General features: G+C 35.0%; 1 protein-coding gene across 1 annotated transcript; it reads right to left on the bottom strand.

The window, feature by feature from the left end:
* Positions 1–2,317: 2,317 nt before the first annotated feature.
* On the bottom strand, positions 2,318–3,942 carry LOC134853277 (uncharacterized). Its single transcript, XM_063869251.1, has 2 exons — positions 3,576–3,942; positions 2,318–2,960 (listed from the first exon to the last, which is right to left on the bottom strand). The coding sequence occupies exons 1-2, from the start codon at positions 3,655–3,657 to the stop codon at positions 2,395–2,397; spliced, it is 648 nt and encodes a 215-aa protein (XP_063725321.1). The 5' UTR covers positions 3,658–3,942; the 3' UTR covers positions 2,318–2,394.
* Between the last annotated feature and the right edge of the window lie 19,069 nt (positions 3,943–23,011).

The raw sequence follows: 23,011 nt of genomic DNA, 5'->3' as shown, positions 1-23,011 counted from the left end.
ACTGTCAATCCTGATGGCACTTTCTAATTGTAAAACTCCGAACTCCGGTTCACTATCGTGATCAGCGTCTATAAAATTACAATCGATGAGGGGGTCTGGCATCTCCTCATTATCGTCAACCAAATTTACACGTTGTTTTGATGAGTTACAACATTTGGCAAAGTGACCTCGTTTCTTACAACGGTTACATGTAACCTCTCGAAATGGACACGACCTTCTATGTTCCGGGCTAAAAGGATTGCCACAGAAATAGCATGCTTTGTTGCCTTTGTTACTTTGCGCTTTTTGTCGATTGAATTAGGTCTGAGGAGAATTACGTTTTCCTCGAGACGACTGGGTTGAGAAAGTAGGCTGTTGTTTAACCTTTGTAGTGCTGGAGAACTGATTGTGCGGGAGTAGTTTTTGGAAGTGAGCCGACGTACCGGCACATTTTTCACACTCCAGAGCAAATTTAAAAGTTTCATCCAAGTCTACTTTTGCCCTAATTAGATGTTTTTGAACATCCACATCACGGATTCGTCCGATGAAGAGATCTTTCAAAGTATCCCTCTGTTGAGCATTGGGCCAATTACACAAAGCAATCTGAGCACTGAGACGAGCGTAAAATGAACAGAAGGTATCGTTTTCCAACATGAATATAGTGTTATACAGTTTGATACGTTCAACAGTATAATCGCGTTCTGTCTTGAACAGTGTCTCACAAGCATTGTGAATTTCAAGAAAAGGAGTAATGCTAATGTCCGTGTGCGGGTAAGAATCTGCGAAACGTCGCTTTCCTTCATTTCCAAAGCGGAAAATAATCGTGATTTCAAACGGGCTTCAGCTTCGTGATAAAACCAGTTCTGACCAATTCGAGGGCCTTTTCTTCTGCGCTAGATATTCAGTTCATTGATTCTACGAACCGCCGCTTGATCTCGAAGAGTTCGAGCATTCGTCTCCCCAGCGTCCTCCGTGGCACCTACGGCCTCTGCTCTCGCAGGGGGTTCGTCGATGGCCTCCGCATGTTCCACTAAAAGATCCTGAGGATTTATATTATCCTTCAGCCCCACTGCCAGGAAGAATTGCCCAATTCAGGATTCCCAAAGGAACAGTGGGTTGATCGAAGGGTTCGCCCAAAAAGGAGGAATACCTAACAGGTCAGTCCTGTCTTCATTCATTGGAACTGCTGGCTGCGCCATGACATTTGCCGAGATTTAAAGGACAAAACTTCGCTGTTTGTAATAGTGAATTGATAAATTAGATGTTTAGATTCTTGGTTCCAATTTAATATTTATTAGCCAAGCTCTGAATAAGAGGAAACATAGAATAAGATTCGGAATAAATATAAATCTAGAAAACGATGTATCAAAACAGCGGAGTGACCACGCACAGCGTGAAACTCAATATAGGCCGAGCCAGTGGCCTTGAACACAACTGGTAGTGAAATCAGCAGCAAAGCTGCAAAAAGGCAATGAGTAAGCGGTGTACCGAAGGTCACCTCATGACACCCCGAGAGCTTATCTAAGAAAACACAAATCTTCTTTCTAAGTTAAACATTAAGAGTCCTAATTCGAAGTCCAGAAGTCTATTCAATCAAATTTTTCCTATGACGTAACTCAACCGGAAGAAGTTTTCTGGCAAATTTTTTCAGCACATGTTTGAATTTTGAACCAACATCCTTTTGATTGCAAGTAAACTTTGCGCTTACATTGATGCCACAACGTATAAGTTTTGTTGTTTTAGAAAGTTCTCAATCTTACAGGTAATTCTCCTGGATCGCCTTTTCAAAAATTGGCAAAATTTTTGAAATTTAATTTGATAATTGAACAACCACAATTCAAAAATCCGTACCATCTAGATTGTTATCTTGTTCATTAATTTTATAAAAGCTGGGGAAATTGTTCAAAATTTTTCTAATTGTTGTGAACGAACTGATAACTGACTTCTTTTAAATCGTTTTCTAAGTTATCGAAACAAACAGATAAAATAGTTGAAATAGATTCCAAAAACATCACTTCAACGTTAGTTTGTTTTGCAGAGCTCAAACCACGTTTGGATCTGATCATAAAAATTGAAACTGAACATTACCGCGCCAAGCTCGGTTTGCAAAGAAGCGCAAAGCATTTTTCAAAGATCGACTAATTTTTCCTGCTCTCTCAAAACACTATAAAAACCAGTGAATTTTGAAAAAAAAAAACCAACCAAAGATGCGTTCATGGGTTTTCTAAGATTTTTATCAGAACTTTTTTTGGCGCTCTCCTTTAAAGTAACATGCTCCTGGTTGCAAGTAAAACTTGTCCATGATTGATAGCTCGACTTTAGTCAATTCAAAGTATCCACCTTATAAGTTAATGAAAATGCAAGAGATAAAACTTGACAATTTGTTAGCTTAATCAAATTCATTTATAAGTTTCATTAGTCCTCCGCTTCGTTGTCTGAATCGGTAGCATTGGATGCCGACGGAATGCTGATGTTCAGCCGCTGTTTGCGAGTGTCGTCGCTGTTCTCTGTCGCGTTTCTGACTTCCTTCTCTTTATTAACAGCCACTGAGTTGAACTTGAATCTCGGATTGGCAAACAGATGATCTATATTTCTCTCGCTCATAAACTGGTGCAATTTCACGATGCATTTATTGCACGACAATGCACCCGAAACTTCACAGTGCGCGGAGCAGAAAATAGCGTGCGGTTTCGTGCGAATCATTGCACTTCCAGAAGTGCTTTCAAAAGAGCTGTTCGCACTGCTATCAAACATGGGTGCATCGTTTAAGTTCAGTCTAGGTCTCATGTCACTGTACATGTTTCTGAAAGCTCCGACCGCTTCTAAGAACTTGGAGTACGAATAGCGTCCGTGTCTGAAGCGCTGGTTGAACTCGTTAAAAGGAACTGTGATGTTCAGGTTGTTCACGTTATTTGAGGGTATGGTAGCGGTGTCTGCGGCCAAGTCGCTGATCTCTGGCAAGTATGTTTTCAGCATGTCTGCTAAAAATTGATGGCACCAATTGAACGGATCGAAAGACGAAAAATGAAACCCTATTGCATGCTATCCCAATAACAGAAATTTTAAATGAAAATCAGCGGAAAATTGAAGATATCAAAAAAACGTAATACGACAACTCGCATTAAAAGACAACTAGCAATATACTCACCGCGGCAGTCGCGCCAACGTGTTGCGAGCAGGCCAATTAGGGATAATCAATTTCAAACCTTGCGAGTTGTCATTTTCCTTAACTTTTGTAAATTGTCTTTTAACGCAAATCAAAGTTTTTTTTGGATCTATTACCTTTTCAACCCAAAAACAAAGCAGACAAAAAACCACCGAGTTAAGTGAAAGTAAGACTCGAGAGCTAAGCAGGCAGAGAAAATTGGTTTCGAAAACAGAAATTTGGGTTGGAATAAATAAGCATGTAAAATCATAGATTTTCTTTTTTTCAGCATGTTAAATTATCGACCAGTTTCCTGATTCCTGTGTCTTCGTTGTTCTCTAATGTACAGAAAAAAAAGCTTCCTTAGCAAAAACTATCAAAATCATATCAGCAGTTTGGCTATTTTCTAAAAAACCGTGTTTATTTTTGTTAGAATAATTAAATGACTAACTAGATTTATGTTTTCCCACTGGCGACAAAACTCTGGTCTGCATTATTTCTTTCTGGATCAAAATCAGAGACACTCTGTACATCTCACTTAATGCTGTCTTCTGATGGAGTGTCGCCGCGTGGTTCCGCGAGGTCGTCTGGTCACCGGTACCAAACTTCTGATTACCTGGCACCCTGAAGGACCCATTGGGAATGGCATACAATTGGGTTCCGGGTTTTAGTGGAATTGATTTTTGGTTTTGACTTGAAGATCTTAAGAGGCCGCTTCTGATTGGCTGAATCACACATCGCTGGATTCCGAATCCTTGTTCTGAGCTCTGGTTGGTTGAAATTGTAGCAACTGGCAACGAGCATGAGCATTTTTTGGCACTGTCTGAGTTTTCATGAACAAAAGTCAAGGCTGAAGTTTAGTCAAAACCTCAAATGTTTTCTAGAATTCATCAAAAAGTAGAATTTACAATCAACTTGTCTAAAAAATACTAAAATTTCTTGCTTGAAGTTCCAAAGAGTTTAGGATCGAAAACCTTGCTGTCAAATTATTCCTAGTGAAAATGATCTGATTAAAAAATACCCTTCTCAGTTATTTTCTTCACTTTCTTCGAAAGTCAGAACAAAAAAAAACAGAATAAACAACAATTTTTGCAATTGGGTAAGAAAAATTGAAACGTAGAATCCAAAATTGAAACAACAACAGTGTCAAAAATTTTTTCCTGGTAAAGCAACGCGTTTCCGGTAGATGACGTCATGCGAAGGATCCGGATGGAAGGCAGTTTGTCTGGTGACATTTAGGGGCGGGAAGACTGTGTTGGACCGCTGAAGTCTGGATCTTTCCATCAGAAGTGAAGATTAAAAACTGATTGGACCGATTCGTGGTAAACAAGGTTAGCAACCAAAAAATTTGATCAGAATGAAAAAAAAAACATCATCAAGTCTTATTAAACACAGACACGAACAACATCTCACTTCTTAGAGTCATGAAGTTAAAAGCTTAAAATGATATTAATTTTGGTAAGAAAAATGAATGTGAAAGTCTCTGATTAACAAAAGTAATTAAACTAAGAAACATTTATTTCAGATAGAAAATGAAAATTGTCGATCAAAAAACTGGAAATTTATAAGCTAAATGGAAAATCAATGCGATGATATTATCCATGCATTTTTTTCTGAGGAACAAGTCTAAACCATAACAATGAAAAACAGAATTATGACGCAAACACACTGAAAAAATTTCACTTGACTGATTTTGCTTTGAAATTCCTCAGTGAATTGAATCACAGTTGTCTTGAGACCAAAACATTGTTTTTCAATTTCGTAGCTTCGCGTATCATAATTGCCAAAAAAATGATTATTTTGGCTGCTATTTTATTGTGTTTGGCACTAAAAAATGATCATTAAATGTTTGCTTTATGATGAAAACCTGGCGCCGGTAGGAAAAAAGTAGGCAATCAGTTTTGATCAAATCAGCAACAGGAAAAAACATGTTTACTGCAAGTCAACTTCGACCAAGTCAATTTTTTCTTGCAATGATTTTTAAGGCAATTAGTTTTTTTCTTATGCGACGTTTAACTTCGAGACGTAAAATTTTGTCTCAGAAAAGAAAGTTTAAGAAAGAAAACAAGTGTAGATTTAGTTTGAGGATTAATCTTAACGATAACGCCTTGATTCGTAAACTGGGGGAAAAAGTAACGCTTGCTGATTCTCTGATTTAATTTTTTAGGGAATCCGTACCCAGCGAAGGCTGTTTTTCTAGATAGAAAGGTTGTATAGATTACATAGCCAAATGTTTTGTATTGTCTGCGCAGAAATGAAGTGTTTCTTTATTAGTTAAGAAATAAACATTTTCTGGAAAAGGAATAACCCGAAATAAGTTCACTGCTCAAACGCAATGAGATAAACATGCTTCGATTTAGCATAGCCTAGATTTAACTAATTTCTGATCAGAAGTATGATGAGAAACAAAGAATTTTTTTGAAAATCCATGCTTTATTTAGACATTTCACACAGAATTTCTGACCAGAAAATTAGATAGGTATAAAGTATTCCAGGTCAGAAATAAAGAAATTTCTCGGTACGAGAAGGCAATTTGTCACCAAGTACCATAGGGGGAGGGGATAGTTAAAAAGGTTTGCGTTGTTTAGTAGGTTTTCATCAAATTATTTTAGAATATTGTCCAATGACTCTCCCCGCATTTGAAAAAAGTGAAAACAAATCGATTATAAAGGATTTTCGTGGTCTAAAATGTTACAAATATAATCGATTCCCATGTTACGTTCAGCAATAAAATTAGATTAAAAATGGATTTAAATCAATTTTTCTCGCCAAAAAAAGGCAATTATAATTCATTTGGAATCCATTATAATGGACTTTATAATAAGTAGGAAATCACAATAAAATGGACTTTTTTCCACTTTATTTTTGTTTCGCGCGTTGTGCAAAATTTTGCAAAAACTTCTGCATCTATCAAGTGAGTTATGCGGAAACTTTGCAAAGCGAGTGTACGGTCTAATCCATTTCTAAACCTAAACTCAAATTGCAAAAAGGTTCCCTTAAGCTCTCCCCCTAATGTTCGCCCCTTTGATCCCATTCAATCCCCCTAACGTTTGCCCTTTGCTCCCCTTCAATTTAACGTTTGTCCTTTTGCTCCCCTCCCCCCACCCACTGAAACCTCCCACCCACTGAACCCCCCTGAAGCCCCCACATAAACCCCCCACCTGAACAACCCCCCCCCCCCGCACAGAACCCACCGCCTACCTGAACCCACCCCCTCCCTCACCTGAAAACCCCACTCCCAAACTGTGAACCAAATGTTACGTTGGGTGGGGGGGGGGGGGTTTGTTGTATATGGGCAAACCCTAGGGGTAATGGAAGGGCATATTAGTCCACCTCCAACTTTACCCCCCCCCCCCCTCCCCCAAATTGTTGATGGGAAAAAATTTCAATTTTTGAGTAACATAAAAAGGAAACAAGATATCAAAGTTAGGCAGAAAAAAAATCAAACTGAACAATAAGTAACTAACGTAACAGACTTTAGTTTAAAAGGTAGAAAAGACTTTATGTGCGCTGAAATTCGCACCTCAGTAAAGTGGTAAAATCGATTATAATTTAGTTTCATTGTCAGTGTCCACAAAAGTGAAAAAAAGTGGATTATAATGGATAAAAAAAAGATTTCGTTGCCTCGAAACTTAGTAATATTATAATCCATTTTTAATTTGTGGACACAGACAAGAAACTCAATTATGGTAAATTTTTATTCATGGAACTTCAATGCGCGTCACTATTGTCAAGCTTTTTCATTAAAATGATAACTCACAGCAAAATTTATAGCATCCTTGAAAATGAAAGCTTCGAATTTTTTTTTCAAATGGTTTGAGATTTCCTTTAGACTTTCAAAACTCATTTTAAACTGATAAAAGCATAATTTTCCATGTAAAGTTTGAAACCAAATAGAATAGGTTTCAAAAAACGCAGGAAAACGTTTAAGTAATTTTGTAAAGATAAGACTATTTAGATGAATCTTGCGAGATTTTGCTATAGCGTGCAAACTTTCCATTATTCTTATGTTTTTATGAAAGTTAGTGTGTATAACTTTACTGTTTTTAATTATGTATAATTTTACCATTTTAAGCAAAAACCCGGAATTTTTTTCAATGTGTGTTTCCAATTATTATTCACACAACACCATTTTTTAAAAATTTACTTAAATATGACTGCTAATATTAAAGATAAGCAAACCTCCCTGAATGTTTGGACTGTACTTCCTCGGATGGGTAACAGCTTTTTGACCTTGATTTATGTAAAAAAACTATTTAAGCCCAGGGTTGCATTTAAAATCACTGTAAAAAAAGGATATATTTAGTTAAAAGAATTCAAATAACTCATAGGCATTATTCATTCAACTTATTTTAAAAATAATCAAAAAACGAAATTATTTCATTCACCAATACTTCATAAAAGTACTGCAGCTTAATTAAACTTATAAATTTGAGAGCATTTGAGGCAACAATAGTTTTCAGATGAAAAAATGGAAAAAAAGTTTTTTCAAAAACCATTAACTAACCATTAAATTTAAAGCCGTTAAAAATGGAAATCGACTGTTTTTGAAAGAATGTGGAAAACACCTCTTCACGCTGACTTTCATGTCCACAAAAAATAATAAAAAATAGCTGAATTTTGAGCTACCATTTCGTATGAAGTATAAATCAAAAATGATTAACCGAAGTCTTGCAGAACAAGAGAGCAACTCGTGTAATTCCTATGGACGCAAAAGTAAAAGTTTTCGCTTGTCGAGTTTTTTTAGATTCATAAAGGATTGATAATTCATGTACTATCTGTAAATATCGTGACTTCATTTTTTTTACTTTGGAAATGAAAGGAATACAATGAAGCAGAGCAGTTTTTGTATCACCTTATATAAAATCAATATATATCATCAGGGAATCTAATCTTATAATATCGTAAGAACGCGGAGGATAATATAGTCTTTTTCGAGTCATAATAACCCCTGACTGATTCTGCTCTAAATCACAACCAAAAACATGCTTTAAATCAGCATTTGGAGTGATAAACACTCTTTGATCCTCAGGTGAATGAATGGCGTTTTTTGTGTAATTTTATCTACTGATACAAGAATTCCGTTATTTTCTTGTTTTTGTGCACCTATACTTTTTCGAACTTTGTCATTCAAGTCTTCAACTTTGTCAACAAAACTTGAAAACGATCCATTTTCAATTTGCATCGGTTCAACCTCTCTTTTTTTTGCTCAGGACTTTCTCTCCCATATATGAATGTAAACTTTCCTTCAGTAACATTTTGGTACATTTAAGGGTACGATATTTTTGAAACTGCAACCTCTCGTTCTCCTTTAAGATGTGTTTGTTCCGGTAGAAAATTAGTAAAAGAACTAAGACTATTATTCGGATAAAAAGTAAGAGAAGCTTTAGAAAATAGCTCAAAAGTATAAGATTCCATGACTACTGATCGATAGAAATGTATTTTAAAAAATGATTTTCCTTTAATCTGAACTTTTCCTCAGTTGGTTTTCATAAAATTGGCTGAGAATTTCTTCTTTTTTGAGATCTTTGATGATATATGTTGCCGGTTTCTTTGTTGATTTTGATGATTTTTCAAATATTTGCCCGGTAAACTGTGACTTGTATCCTTTTGAGAATGGAATATCATTTTTCGTAATTTTCACTATATACCCGACTTTGAATTTTAGTTTAGTATTCTTCATGGATGATTTTTTTATACAAAACCGATTATAATTCATAATTTTTCACTTTTCCTCATCTCTCGGAGATTTTCCAGTAGAAAATTTTGAAAGTTCCCCCAAATTCTGCCCTTTTTTAACCCAAAGCTTTTCAGGAGCGTTTTTCTGAGAAATCATTTTTTGAAAGCTTGCAAAGTGACTTTCGCATAATTTGTTTCCATTGTTTGAACTGTGACATATCTCGACAAAAAGCTTAACGCAACTAAATAATATTTAACTCCATTGTTTTGACTTGCTAACTTGACTACAAAAGCCACTTCCATACACCAGATTTCATTGATATTTTTTGAAAAAGCTTGAAGTCTTCGGAAACGTCTGATGTTTTCTTTTGTAAGAATTGTTCTACTTTCTTATTTCATAAACCGCTCGTTTTACTCAAGTTTTGCACGGACCCGTAATCAGCTCTATCTCTAGAATATAATCTGTTTAGTCTGACTTTCTCAGATTTCGTAAGGGATCCAAGTTCCTCTGTCTTTTGTTTTGTCATTTTTGTTGATAACAAGTTTGAGTGGAACTTGAGTTGCTTCCAAAATGTTAAAATAAATAACTATAAAATCGGTCTTTTTTCGCTTTAGTGCACACACAATGTATACAGAAGATTCTTTTGTATCTTGATTATCTAATATGATGTTTTCTGACTGACTCAGTTTAATTCTAGGAGATTTCAAAAATAAATCAATAAGGTGCTTATTATTACTTGTTTTCAACCTTGCATTCACAGCATTGTAAAATGAATCAAAGTCTTTTGGTACAATCCCCACCTGCTAAAAAAACTACATTCTTCGAGTCTTCTCTATTACATCACTTTTATCACCAAAGCAATCCACCCAAAAATAATTTTCGTTGCGTCAACTTTACTCTTCTGCTCTTCTACTACCTGCCGGCAAAATTCTCTCACTCATAACATTCTGTCCGTTATTTCCCGCTACATTTTCTAATTGCACTTCCCGAGTCGAGATTTTTCACCTAACTTGAAGCAAGATTTGAGTGGTTTGAGCAGTTGTTTAAACAATTACGCTCAAAATCTTGCTTCAAAATGAGCGGTTTGAGCGGTTTTTGAACGGTTTATCTACAAAAAATTATTTGTGGTGCCTGATTATGCGTGGAACAAAAACAAAAGGAAAATTGTAAAACACACCCGAATACAAAAGTCCTCCACATTTTTCAAATGGTCAGTGAAAAGTATCTTGTTTGAGTTGAGAACGGTTAAGCACATTTTTTAAATTGTGTATTGTGCTTCAACTGGATCTTAGCGTCACAGTACCTTTCTCGGCCTTTTGATGGTTTTTATTGGTTTTCCTTATAAGACCGCTAAAAAACCGCTCGAAAACCGCTCAAATCTTGCTTGAAAAATTGTTCAAAAACCACCGCAAGAATTGAGCGGTTTTTGAGCGGTTTTTTAAGCAAGATTTGTGCGGTTTGAGCGGTTTTTCCAAAAAAAACACCGCCCAAACCGCACAAACCGCTCAAATCTTGCCGGAAAACCGCTCAAACTGCTCATATCTTGAGCGGTTTTTGGGCGGGATCTCGACCCGGGTTCATTCGTTGATCATTTAAAGTATTTGAACAATTTATGAGCGTCATGTCAAGCTCAGTAACTAACAATGATTTGGCATCCAGTCATCTTCATTTTCCGAAGAAAAACGGATGTTGCTTCCCATAAATCATGGTCTGAACGACCAAGGTTTTTGACTTATGAATACACAAATGGTTCTTTCTTTGCTATTTTTCTAGGAAATCCATGTTTATCTCGACAGAATCCAAATTGCCCGCAACAATTACAAATGCGGTTAAATCGAAAGTTTTTTTTGTAAAAAACTTATATGATTTTGATTTACTGTCTTTGCAGGGTAAGCTTTCGAACTTGACATATCAATATTTTTGTTCATTTTCTAGCTCTAAAAACAACTATTTCAGTCAGAAAACTTGAGAACAAATGCAAGTTGAAATTTTTTTAAAACTTCTACGAAGGCTTGTTTAGGTACACAATCTACAGATGACAAAACTTGAATAGTTTTTTTGTCTGCAAAGCTTGAATTGAACATTTAGATTCGAATAACTTTCGAAAGCACGTTTCAGTTATATCTAAGAAAAGTGAAAAGAAATCAATGATATGGATGTTGGTGGTTCAAACTGTTAACCATATAATCGATTCCCATTTTGTCCTTAGACACAAAAATAGAGCAAGTTATCAATAGTTTTTTAATCAAATTTAAAATATATTAAAATCCATTTAAGACAACCAAATTTTTCTCACCGTATGTTTTTTTTGCGTCGTGGAAAAAAATTGCTAAAAATTCTTTATTTATCAAATGAGCACTCTGCTTCCTACCCCCACAACAACTCCGCCAAAAGAACAAACAACCACCCTCACCCCACCAACAGAACCAACCGCAAATCCCCCTCCCTCCCCCAACGTTTGACTCTTTGTCGCCTTAAACCCCCCCAGCCCCCAGGGATCAACTTAACAATCTCCCCTCCCTTTCTTGAAAGGGGGAGATTCTTTAGTTGGTACAATAAGGGGGGGGGGGGCGGAGAAGATTGTTAAGCAGATCCAAAAGATGTACATCAAAAAAATTTTCAAGGTTTTAAGCATTTTTAAGCGCTTAATTCAATTATCAGGTTAAATACGTATTCTCTAATGATGTTTCATCCTTCAAAACTACAACTCATGTGAAATTTTCGCTTTTTTGTTTTGTTTTAGGCCCGTTATCGAACATATTATATTTGCTATAACAAGGCTATGATAAGTCTAGTTAGCTCACGATCCGGACCTTCGTTTGCTTTTGATGTGAAGCGACCCTTGACATTATCAGTTAACGCATTTTGGTGACATCACTTAGTTGATAGAAAACAAAAGTAACCATGACCAAAACTTAGTTAAGAATGTGAAATTGTAAAGCTTTTATATATCAATCTCAATTTCTGTAAAAATATACATTTCGGTACAATATATAAAAGTGGCAGAGTTAACACATAAATAAATCAGTGTAATATGTGTTGTTTAATGAAAAAATCCTCCGTTAGCAAATTATTACTTGAAGTTCTAAGCTTACTGTTACAATGGGAGAAGAGGTAAAACCATGTCAAACTCTGAACCATGGCGTCCACTGGGAGTGCGTTATGTGTTTAAACATTATATTCGTCAGTAAGCAGACAATTACTATACTAACCAATCAGAATCGAGATGAGAAAGCAAACAGACGAAATAAATAGTTATTAATATTTAATTTCTTCCTTGCATCAATTCTGATTGGTTTAATTTGGTATTTTTCTGCAACAGACGAGTGTTGTCTTAATACTGATATACGTAAACCGTCCACTAGTTTGAATAAGCACATCCATTTACAATCGCGTTTGCATTTGGCATCTTCCCGGAGGCATAATTTCCCGTTGGTTTCCGTAATCGACGCAAGGCTTCGATCGTTGTACCCAGTAGATAGCAGCTTCAGAAGTGACCAGTCAACAGACCAAACAACAGAGCGGAAATAATAAAAAGAGCTAGGGGCGGATATAGGAGTTTCTCGAGGTGGGGGCGGATTTTCAAAACAATTTCAAAAACTTTGTCGACCTTTTATTTTATAGGTCGACCGAATTGATCTTTCGAGCTCTCCCTAAGCACGGTTTAGTCCCTGTTTTGGATACCCCCACCCCCTTCCCCCCTAAATCCGCCCCTGAAAAGAGCGACTTGCTGATAAGAAATAACAAAATATGCTCAAGCATATCTGTTGTCCGGTATAAAAATGGAGCACGCATGGTAATTTTTTTTGCTCATTTTACCGCAAGGAGAGGATTGCCAAGAATATTTTAAAGTACCTTTTGACACATAGCTGAAAAATCGGATTAGCATTCTTTTGAAACAGTCAAGGATGACGAGCGCAAGCTCATTTTGCAGCCAGTTTTTGATTAAAAATCATGAGTAAACCATGGCATGTAAGTGTGCGGCGCAGCGGGTTCAATTCCATCTGCACAAACATTTTCTTCGAAGCATAAGTTTTGTCATTTTTAAATCAATTTCCTGGACTCAATTGGTCTGCAAGTGCAACCCTCGCGATAAGGGCAATAGAAATTCTTCGTTTTCAGCCGACTTGCTTCGTCAATTAATTTTTCACTTTTGTTATTTTGCAAAATATATTCAATTAGTGTACCTCCAAATGTTGAAGTATTTCCACTAAGAAAGCTTTATTTAAGTACACCCGCACAGTAGCTACAACCGACACTTTCTGATGATCAGTTACAAAGTCACCGATCGGTTTTAGAAACAACCAAGGATTCTGAGAGATTGTCCTTTTGCAGATGTCAACATCACCAGTTTCTCTCAGTAGTCAGGTTTCCCTTGCTAGATAGTTGGTGTGTATTGCTGATTCTTTACTGAGGTCGAGAAAGTAGCAATGATCCTCATTGTCAGCGCCAAATCGTTGCAACGAGTCGTAGAAGTGTTCCTTCAGGGTGGTTTCAACTGATGATTTGATGAAAAAATGCCCTGCTTGTAGCTGTGAATTGCTTTATGAAGCTACCAAAATCGCCGCTTACACAACAGAGGGATCCAAGTTCAGCAAAATAAATCGTTATATGCTCAGTGGCATATGAAGTCGGAAGCCTGTCGATAGCCGATTGCAAGTCTGAAGGAAGGTTAAAACCTGAAACTTCTCTGAGTTTTGTTCTCATTGCTGAGGTTTTTGATGACGATTCCCCCTACAACCCTGCGTCGATATAGTATTTGTGATACGTGTTTTTGGAGCTCAGGTTTCTTAGCAAACATCCCGTACTCGTTTTTAACTCCAAGCTCCAAAGTCAAGTCTTTTTTGACCATGTAGTGAGTTCGATAAACTTTGGATCGCACTTTGTCAATCAAACTGCACGGAAGTTCTTCCCCCGACATTTGGTCCGCTACTTGATGCTTAACCCCAATTGTCCCCGTCCACACATTGTGCTTCGAACACGAGAAATTGAAAAGTTGCTTTGTCAAACCAGTGTAACTAGAATCTTAGCTCGATTGAAGTGAAATTCGAGACGCGCCAACTTCGAATGCCACAAGCAAACAAACTATGGGTGCTATGTTGTGACACGCTGAAAAATGTCAAAGAAGCATTAATTCGTACCAAAGCAACAAGAAATTTGTCTGTTTGGTCATTTTTGCTGAGCACCATTTTTTAAAATAAACAGACAACACTTTTAGTATGATATTAAGACAACATTCAATTAGACTTCTCTAAATTGAACCTTATTTGGCGTACAGAAAAATACTGAGCACAAAACATCTAGAGTTAGTCGATCTCTAACAAGAAGACAGCGCTTTCACTCACAATGGCACGTCAGAGAATAGCAAAAATTATTCCAACAATTTGCTCTTAAACGATTTTTTTTTGCTAATAAACACAGAAAAATGGTTATTGATAGCACTAAAATACTATTAATTTTTAATACTCATTCTCGTATTCACAATGAGCAGTTCTAATAACCATGCTGAGAGTTAATCTCACAATTTTTTGCTGGACAATTTTCAGCTCTATTAACATTTTTTTAAAATTTTTGTTTCAACCTGAACGAATGATTCTATCGACTCATTTTAGAGAAGCTGGTAAGAAAATAGTATCACAGATTATACTAAGTGGCTAAACATTTATAATTATTAGGTTTATTAGCGCCTTTCAACTTTTAAATTTGATATTTAATTTCTTCGTCAATTTTTGAAGAAAAACAAATCTGGTTTATTTTAAATTCTCGCCAAAAAGAATGCGTTTATATAGCTGATAAAATTTAATATAACTGACAAAGAAAAAAGCGGATGAAAATTAGACAAAAAAAGAATGCTTTTATGAGTTTATATACAGCAAGTATAGATCGCCCGGGGGCTGGGAAATTAAACAATAAGCGAAATCAACGGCTCCAATAAAACGGAATTTAGGCAATTGCTTCATTTCAGCCGTTATATAATTGCCTCATTTCAGAAATTATACAATTGCCTCATTTCAGAAACTGACTATCATTTTTAGCAAGCTCGAGCGAAAGCTAATTGTATAGGCACCCGTACCGAACTTTTTGGCCATAATCATATCTGATCATTGTAAAATCATGCAAAATTCATGTCTGTTACAGATGTGCAGCATGTCTATATTCGGCATGCACATACCTGCATCAGGTGTGCTAACTGAAGATATGCTCACACCTGCAGCATGCATGATCATGCCTGAACTGAACATGCTCAAACCTGCAGGATACATGATCATACCTGAACTAAACATGCTCACACCTGCAGGATACATGATCATACCTGAACTAAACATGCTCACACCTGCAGGATACATGATCATACCTGAACTAAACATGCTCACACCTGCAGGATACATTATCATACCTGAACTAAACATGCTCACATCTGCAGGATACATGACCATGCCTGAACCGAATATGCTCAAATCGGTATCTTCAGTATTATAAGATTATTAAAGATATGGTTTATTTGTAACAACATCATAAACTCAGCTTGATAATGTGACACTTTACTTCAAATTTTTAGTTTTTTTTCAGATTTTTTCTGACATCGGTGAAGTTTTTTGTTGAAAATTGACAGTAGTGGGTAGATGCATCTTTCTTTAATTGCAAGCAGGGAGTCGTTGGTAGCGGGGCGTGTGGATACTTTTCTCTGTTTCCTGTCAACATAAAACTAATTGTTAGTCAAAACTTTTAACTAAATAAAACAAAATTAAATTTCATTCAAAAGTATTTGCGCTCGGGGTAGGTCACAATATGTAGCGCCTTCTAAGTGAAAAGCAGTCGGAACATTCAGGGCTTTGCCCTGATACGAGCAGTCTCGTCTGTTTTAATTTCACTTTGTTCCAATCTACTTTAACAAATAAAATTAGAAAAAAATCATGCGTTAAAAAGTAGTCGCACATTTGTTGTTATTTTTTTCAATGAGATTAATAGTATCAACCAATCAAATTTCTTTAATTTATTTGCAGTTTTTTTGGCTACCGGTTTGCGAAAATTGAACGATTTTTTTTATGTTCCGCTCAAAATTTATCAAATTTTGCAAAAATCATACGTTAAAAAGTAGTCGCACATTTGTTGTTATTTTTTTCAATGAGATTAATAGTATCAACCAATCAAATTTCTTTGATTTATTTGCAATTTTTTTGGCTACCGGTTTGCGAAATTGAACGATTTTTTAATGTTCCGCTCAAAATTTATCAAATTTTGCAAAAATCATGCGTTAAAAAGTAGTCGCACATTTGTTGTTAATTTATTCAATGAGATTAATAGTATCAACCAATCGAATCTTTTTAATTTATTCGAACTTATTGCGGCTACTGGTTTGCGAAAATTGAAGGAATTTTGGCCAAAAAATTTTGTGACGAATTGCTTTAATTATAGTTCAAACTGGGGGTTTTTAGTTTTTTTCGACTATCCCTCCCGTTGCCCCCTGAAACTAACCTGACGTCCTTTTTTTTGGGATGTAGAGACGACATAATTTCCTTCATTTGAAGATGGTTGGCTCGAGGAGGTAAATTTGGATAAACTCATTTCGAACAAAATCTGAAAAAGTGAAATTTTAACAACAAAGACCAATTAGTCAAGATACGCGAAGTAATATATAAATAAATATGTATTTGTCAAGTTTTCAGTCAGGCGTTATCATGTCTGCGGCAGGCATGAACATGTTTCACTCAGGTCTGATCATGTAAGATCCAGGTACGACCATGTCTGTAGAAAAATACGCATGCTCACTTGTGAACAGCCCTGCATAATGGGGGAACAGTCCTGAGAATTTTCTCTCCCCTGCTAAATGGATGATCAGCCGTGAAATGGAACAAAAAGTTCAGTACGGGCAGTAAACAAATTTCAGACACAATTACGTCCGACACAATTTAAGACACAATTTCAGTTACAATTATGTCCAATTTCCCATAATTGTAATTTTAATTTGATTTTTTCTGGCCACCTGTTATTTGCTTGTCATCTAATTTCTTAGGCCCCAGATCGCCCACAGTCACATTGTATGTCTTATGAAATTGGCACAAAAAGTCTTTTCCCGCACCGAGCGCCCATGGATCATAATCTAAGGCTATTTATCCACGGGGAAAGGACCAACACAAGAGCTGTACATCTCATCACGGCGAACCGCTGTGGTGCCCCTGTTTAAGAACTACATGCAACTTTTTCGGTTATTTTTCTGGGCTGGGTAATGTTGCTTCACCCTCAAGCAACGAGCACAGATCATGGTGCGCCTCGAACATCCGACCTTTCAATTGAGAGGCGAAGACGTAACCACTTCACCACCGCCCCCATTAATCGATTATATTCTCATAATATGATCAGTATCTCTAGAACTACAGAATAAACGATTCTAATCCAATAAAAATGGAATATATTCCTAATATTTCTTATGTCAATGTGATCCATTATAATCGATTGGATTGGATTGTAATCCTAAAAAAATGGATTATAATCGATTATAATGGATTATAATGGATTATTGTTTTCAAAAACAATCGATTATAATGGCAATATAATCAATTTCGTGGTCTGAATTTAACATTTTTGATGGATTTAAATGGATTATTTTGTCTCGGAAATCCATTCTAATTGATTACAATCCATGTTCGCTCAGTGAGTGTTGCTCAATTGATTATTATAAATATATTCTGAGTTATTTCATGGAGCAGTTTGAAAAGGACCGGTAGAATGGAGCAGTTGGAGCAGTTTCTAAAGAACCGGTAGAATATAGGACGGAAGAATCCACGCAATGCTGTTAGATTCTAGCATTGTCATTCTCGACAATCAACGACTGAGCGAAAATGTTGAGGTAGAAGTCTGAAACTTGCATGGATTGCGGAAACAGAGTAACTCTAAGCACAAGCGAAAAAATCCAAAGTCTCACTAAAATCCATCCAAAACTCACTTAAATCCATCCAAATCTCACTTAAAACCATTTTAAATGGATTTAAATCGATCCTCCTTGAAACTTTTTGATCAAAGTAAGTGTCTTAAAAACTGCTTTAATTCGATTTGGATGGATTTTCAGACTCACTAAAATGATTTTTTTTTTGCTAACACGGCAAAAAAACTTTTTCTTTAGAAAAAACAATTGAAATATTTTATTCTCAATTTTTTAACTAAAAACACCCGTGCAAGATGTTATACAGTTCAAAAAAATGATCCACATAAACGAGATTTTGAGCACGAAAACATACAATGAAATCATAGAAAATCATTGCAAATCAGATTATGGACAAAATCCTATGTAACAAGCAGAAAAAACGTCAGAATAGATTAAATTTTGATCTCAGCAATATGTAATTAAATCATAGAAAATCATGAAAGTAAATGAGATTTCGAGCAAAAACTTAAGAACCGAATTAAGAAAAAGATCAAAATATATAAGTTTTTGAACTCAAAATATGCAAGAAAATCATAGAATTTAATCGATACTTTGGCTTTTTATGTGATATTTTTTATGCTATAATGCTATCGATGTGAAATGAAAAACGATAGTCATTAAATAAATGCTTTAACAAAATTGAAACTGATGAAACTCGAATGAAAAAAAGTTGATATAAATCGATTTAAACCCGTTGTAATCCCATTAAAAATAAAAACAAATGAAAGCCGGAAAAAATGGATTTAAATTGATTTCAAATAGGTTTGGATTAAATTTTTTAGCGGGATTTGAGATCAATATAAATCAATTTTAAATCGATTCAAATCAATCTTTACTTTTTTTAATGTTTGTACTTTTTTCATACTAAAACTGATCTAATTTTAATCAGCATACTTTTATCTAACTGCAATCGGTCCTTATCCATTTTTGTCTGCACGGGAAGAGATCAAAGAGGGGTTAAGGAGGTTTAAACGCCCGAAAACATGATAAAACTTGCACTTAATTTAGATTAAACGCAAATGAATACAAAATTTATTAGTTAGTACGGAGCAAGTAACAACCCGTACTGACAGAAATTTTTTTGGAGTTATCTTACACCATAACAAAGCAATTTTAAATCAATCGAAACTAATTTTAAATCAGTTTCAATCAATATTCTTTAAAAAGTTGTAAAAAACTGATTTGGATGAAACTTCCACTTCACTAAAGCTCATCCAATTACTACTTTAATCCATCTGTTTTTTGCTAAAATTCATTTAACTCCATTTCATATGATTTTAGTGTCTAAAAACCAATTTCACATCGATGTAAATAAAAATCCATGTAACAAATTCAGAAAAGTGTTAATAGAAATCAGGTTTTGAGCTCAAAATCATAAAATTGAGTTTTCGAAAAGCATCAATACATTTTGAGTAAAATCTATATAACAAATGAAGAAAATGGTCGATCAATAAAATCAGACTTTTAACTCAAAATCGTGCAACTGAATATAAGAAAAATATGAAAGTAAATCAGACTTTAAGCAAAAACTTATCCGGAATTTGCAAATTACGAATCATAGAATTTCATCAATTGTGAGCGTGAGTGGCGATTTAAATCATTTGTTATGCTGCTAAAATGAAAAATAATGAGCCCAAGGGCTAATTGCATTAGAAACTCGAAATTGATGAAATAAATCTATTCGAAAACAAAATATGTTTAATTCGATTTAAATCCTTTTCACCCATCTAAAAAATCATTTAAAAATAAGTTTGATTTAAAATCCGTTTGAAACTTTTTCTTTCTAGATGAGATTTATCCAGGGTTGACCACCACAGATCAAAAGCTATTCATACAGTTCCATACAATTGCTCTAGGAAAAAATGCCAATCATACAGTTTCCAGACTATGGTACAAAAACAAAAAAAAAACAGTTTATATTGAAAAAATGAAAAGAATTTAGGTTAGTTATAAAGCTCAAAAAACTAGTCAATTTTCATACGTTAATCTCCAAATTTGTTGAAATAGACAAAAACTTTCAACAAAATGTCTTTCATGAAAAAATGCTAGTCATACAGTTTCCATACTATGGCAACTGTATGGCAAGAATTTTTTAAAACAAAAACAATTTTGAGAAAAAAATATTGAGAAACCAAAAACATTGAGAAAAAAAAAATTAATTATATATAAAGCACATAAAACTAGTAAAAAATTAGTGGTCAAAAACTAGTGGTCGAAAATTAATCTCATAACTTGTTGAAATAGACAAAGAATTTAAAATAGGATTTCTTTTTACAAAAAAATGGCTAGTCATACAGTTTCCATATTATGGGAACCGTATGACTAGCTCTTTTTGAAAACAAAAAACAATTATTACTGAGAAATCAAAAAGGAATAAGGTTATTTATGAAGCTCATAAAACTTGTCAGTGGTCAAAAGGTAATCTCCAAACTTGTTGAAACTGACCAAAAAAAATCAAAATCATTTTTTTCCACCAGCTCTCACAAAATGGAAACTGTAAGACTAGCATTTTTGAATCAAAAACAAATTATATCGCCAAAACAAAAGATGTCAAGTTAGTTATGAAGCTCTTAAAATTAGCATCTGTTTTAATGGTAATCTCAAAAATTGTTGAAATTGACAAAAAAAAATACACTTGGTAAAATGTTACCCATACAGTCTCCATACTATTGGAACGGTATAACTACTGTTTTTCAAACTGAAACTTTTATCCTTGTAATAAACAAAAACCCTATTTTGAAAAATTGCACCCGAAAAAACTAGTCAATGATCAAAAATTGATCTACAATTGATTGGACCGCAAATAGTTTTTTTTCAGAACTTGAGATCAACGCTTGTCATTCAAGAATCGTAAATACCAATTCACAAAATTAAGGTTCTGTGCATTTTTCACTGGAATTTTTTCTCGCTTTTTCGAAGAACATAGAATTAGCAGACAGTACACTTAAGCTGATTTTTACTGAAAAAACATCAGTACACCAGAACTTCCAAAAAATTTTTTTCATCAGATCAACGATTGAGAGCAAACATGAAATTTTGAAGCAAAATTATTGACACATTAAAAACTTCTAATAGAACAACCGAATCCAATTAACCCACTATGTGAGAAATGATAATTACTTAAATTTGTATGTTAAATTAACTTATTTTCGTTTTTGTCTCAGTTATGTTTAATTTCATCAAAACTGGAAGTGGAAGTCAACCAGGATTTCGGCTTAACTTTCAGTGGGAGCGTGGTCTTCGTCTTCATTTTGTTTGTTTTTTAAAGTGTTTTAGGCTGATAAATACTCTCATATCTCAATACGAATCAGCTTTCTCCTGAGCCGCGAAGATTTCCTGCGGAAAACACAAATCTGTCAGTTTTTCCAGGTTTTTCTCATCAATTCTGAGATTGCGCGATTACAGATTTGTATATAGATTCACGTTTATAGCTAAATTAGATTTTGCTTTTCGATTTTTTAGGATTGGAAAATGTTAGTCATACAGTTTCCATATATGAAAAATTACTAGTCATACAATTCCATAGTATTGAGTTATGACCGATGTGGTTACCTCATAGAGTAATTTCGGATAGGGTACACCGTCTGCTCGTCACGCTATCTTATTTTCGGCCGGATAGATTCGTGCAACTTCTTAGTCTAATACCGATCCTAATCTTACTCTTATACTTACTAGTCTCAGGGTGTTTAACTAGTCTCTGCCAGGCTCAATAGATCTAGGGTATACTGGTTTATTGCGGCTGCTGAAGTTCTCTTGGACAGGTAACTAATTTCTAAGTTAAATTCAAATCTCTCTGGTGCTGAAATTACAAGTAATTCCAGCACTTACAAATAAGTGGGTTGTTAGTTTGATGGATCATGATTGGTTAAAATTAAATATTTTACAGTGGTAAAATATCCAATTTATCCAATTATAAAATGTAGTTTAGATCAGGTTCCACCCATCCGGGTTTTACAGAGTTTTTTAGAATTATCTTTCTGCAATTTGAAGGATGGATGATGAACGTTGCTATTCTTGTCTGGTTCCTCTTGTTAAAGAAGTTCCAGGACGCTGGAGTTAGGGACATACAATCGTTGCGTCGTCTTGTGACAACGACTGTGATCCCCAATGAAATCAATCTGATTTCAAAATTATTTGCTATGACGGGTTTTTCTGTATTATGTAGAGAACTTGTTTTGTGTTCAACCTCGTCGGGGAATGGCGTGGAGATCGTGTGTGGAAGGGATGCCTCGTAATTCGGATCTGTACGTATACTTGGACATCGAGGTGGTCATTGACTAGTTCAATGAAGTCATTTTCTTCGAAGTCAAGTCGTACTCTAAATCCTTTGAGTTGTGATTGTGGACGGCATATCGGTTGTGCTTAGCCATTCTTTTATTCGAGTGTGATGGGGTCATCTAGTCTTTGGATGTTCGTCTTTGTTGTTGTGTATTGATCTATATACTGCAAAGTATAATTTACATTTTATAAAATTATGTTAGTCCAATTTTTTAATCATGATTTTAGTTAATCGTTTTCACAAAAGCGTTTTGTTTTAATTTGGTTATTTTGAAGAGTTACTCACCCTTGAGTACCTCTTATTAAAAATAGAAGTGTGGTCACATAAGCGTGGATGTAGCGCGGTGGGTTAGTTCGGCTATAAAGCATGCTCAGGACGTCCTCTCTGGTGGGTTAGGCCAGGAGTGGGAGTATGATTTCGTGCTGTTTCTTTGAGAGGTCCTGTTATGTGATAACGTTTATTGTTGGGTTTATGTTGGTCTTTTCTTATGTTACTTTGGTTGTGTCCTTTTTTCAAAAATCAAATTGTTTTTGGTATGGGTTTGTCTTGCGACTTTTTTGTGTTTTCTGATTTCTTTCTTAGACTTTATAATAGTCTTCAAAAGAATAAATTATCCAGTTTTAAACTGGGTTAAACCGGTTTGGGTACCGTTGGTTTTCTTTTCTTAGTCTTGCTGTTATTTTATGATTTGTGGTGTTTAGTAAGCTGCGTTGGTTAGTTTGGTTTAGTATATAATTCCTTTCCAACCGGGTTAAAGGAAAGTTTGAAACTTGTTATCGTGTGTTAGAGTTGTTGAGTGTGAAAACTTGAAACTTAAAATCATTTTTAAACAATTCTTCGTGGGCGAGCTGTGCGAGTTTGGATAGAATTCTTGTGCGAGTGAATGAAAATATCAAAAGGTTAGTACTGCATTTTTTCATTTTATCAGTTTATTACATAGAATTTGAATTTTACTGCGTTTGGGGGAAATTTTAAAATTATAAATTTTCATCGTATTTAATTTTA

This window comes from Symsagittifera roscoffensis, chromosome 8 (genome assembly GCF_963678635.1).
Source record: "Symsagittifera roscoffensis chromosome 8, txSymRosc1.1, whole genome shotgun sequence".
NCBI classification, from domain to species: Eukaryota; Metazoa; Xenacoelomorpha; order Acoela; family Convolutidae; genus Symsagittifera; species Symsagittifera roscoffensis.
Note: the sequence above shows the minus strand (reverse complement) of the source record. Positions and strands in the feature narration are given on the sequence as shown.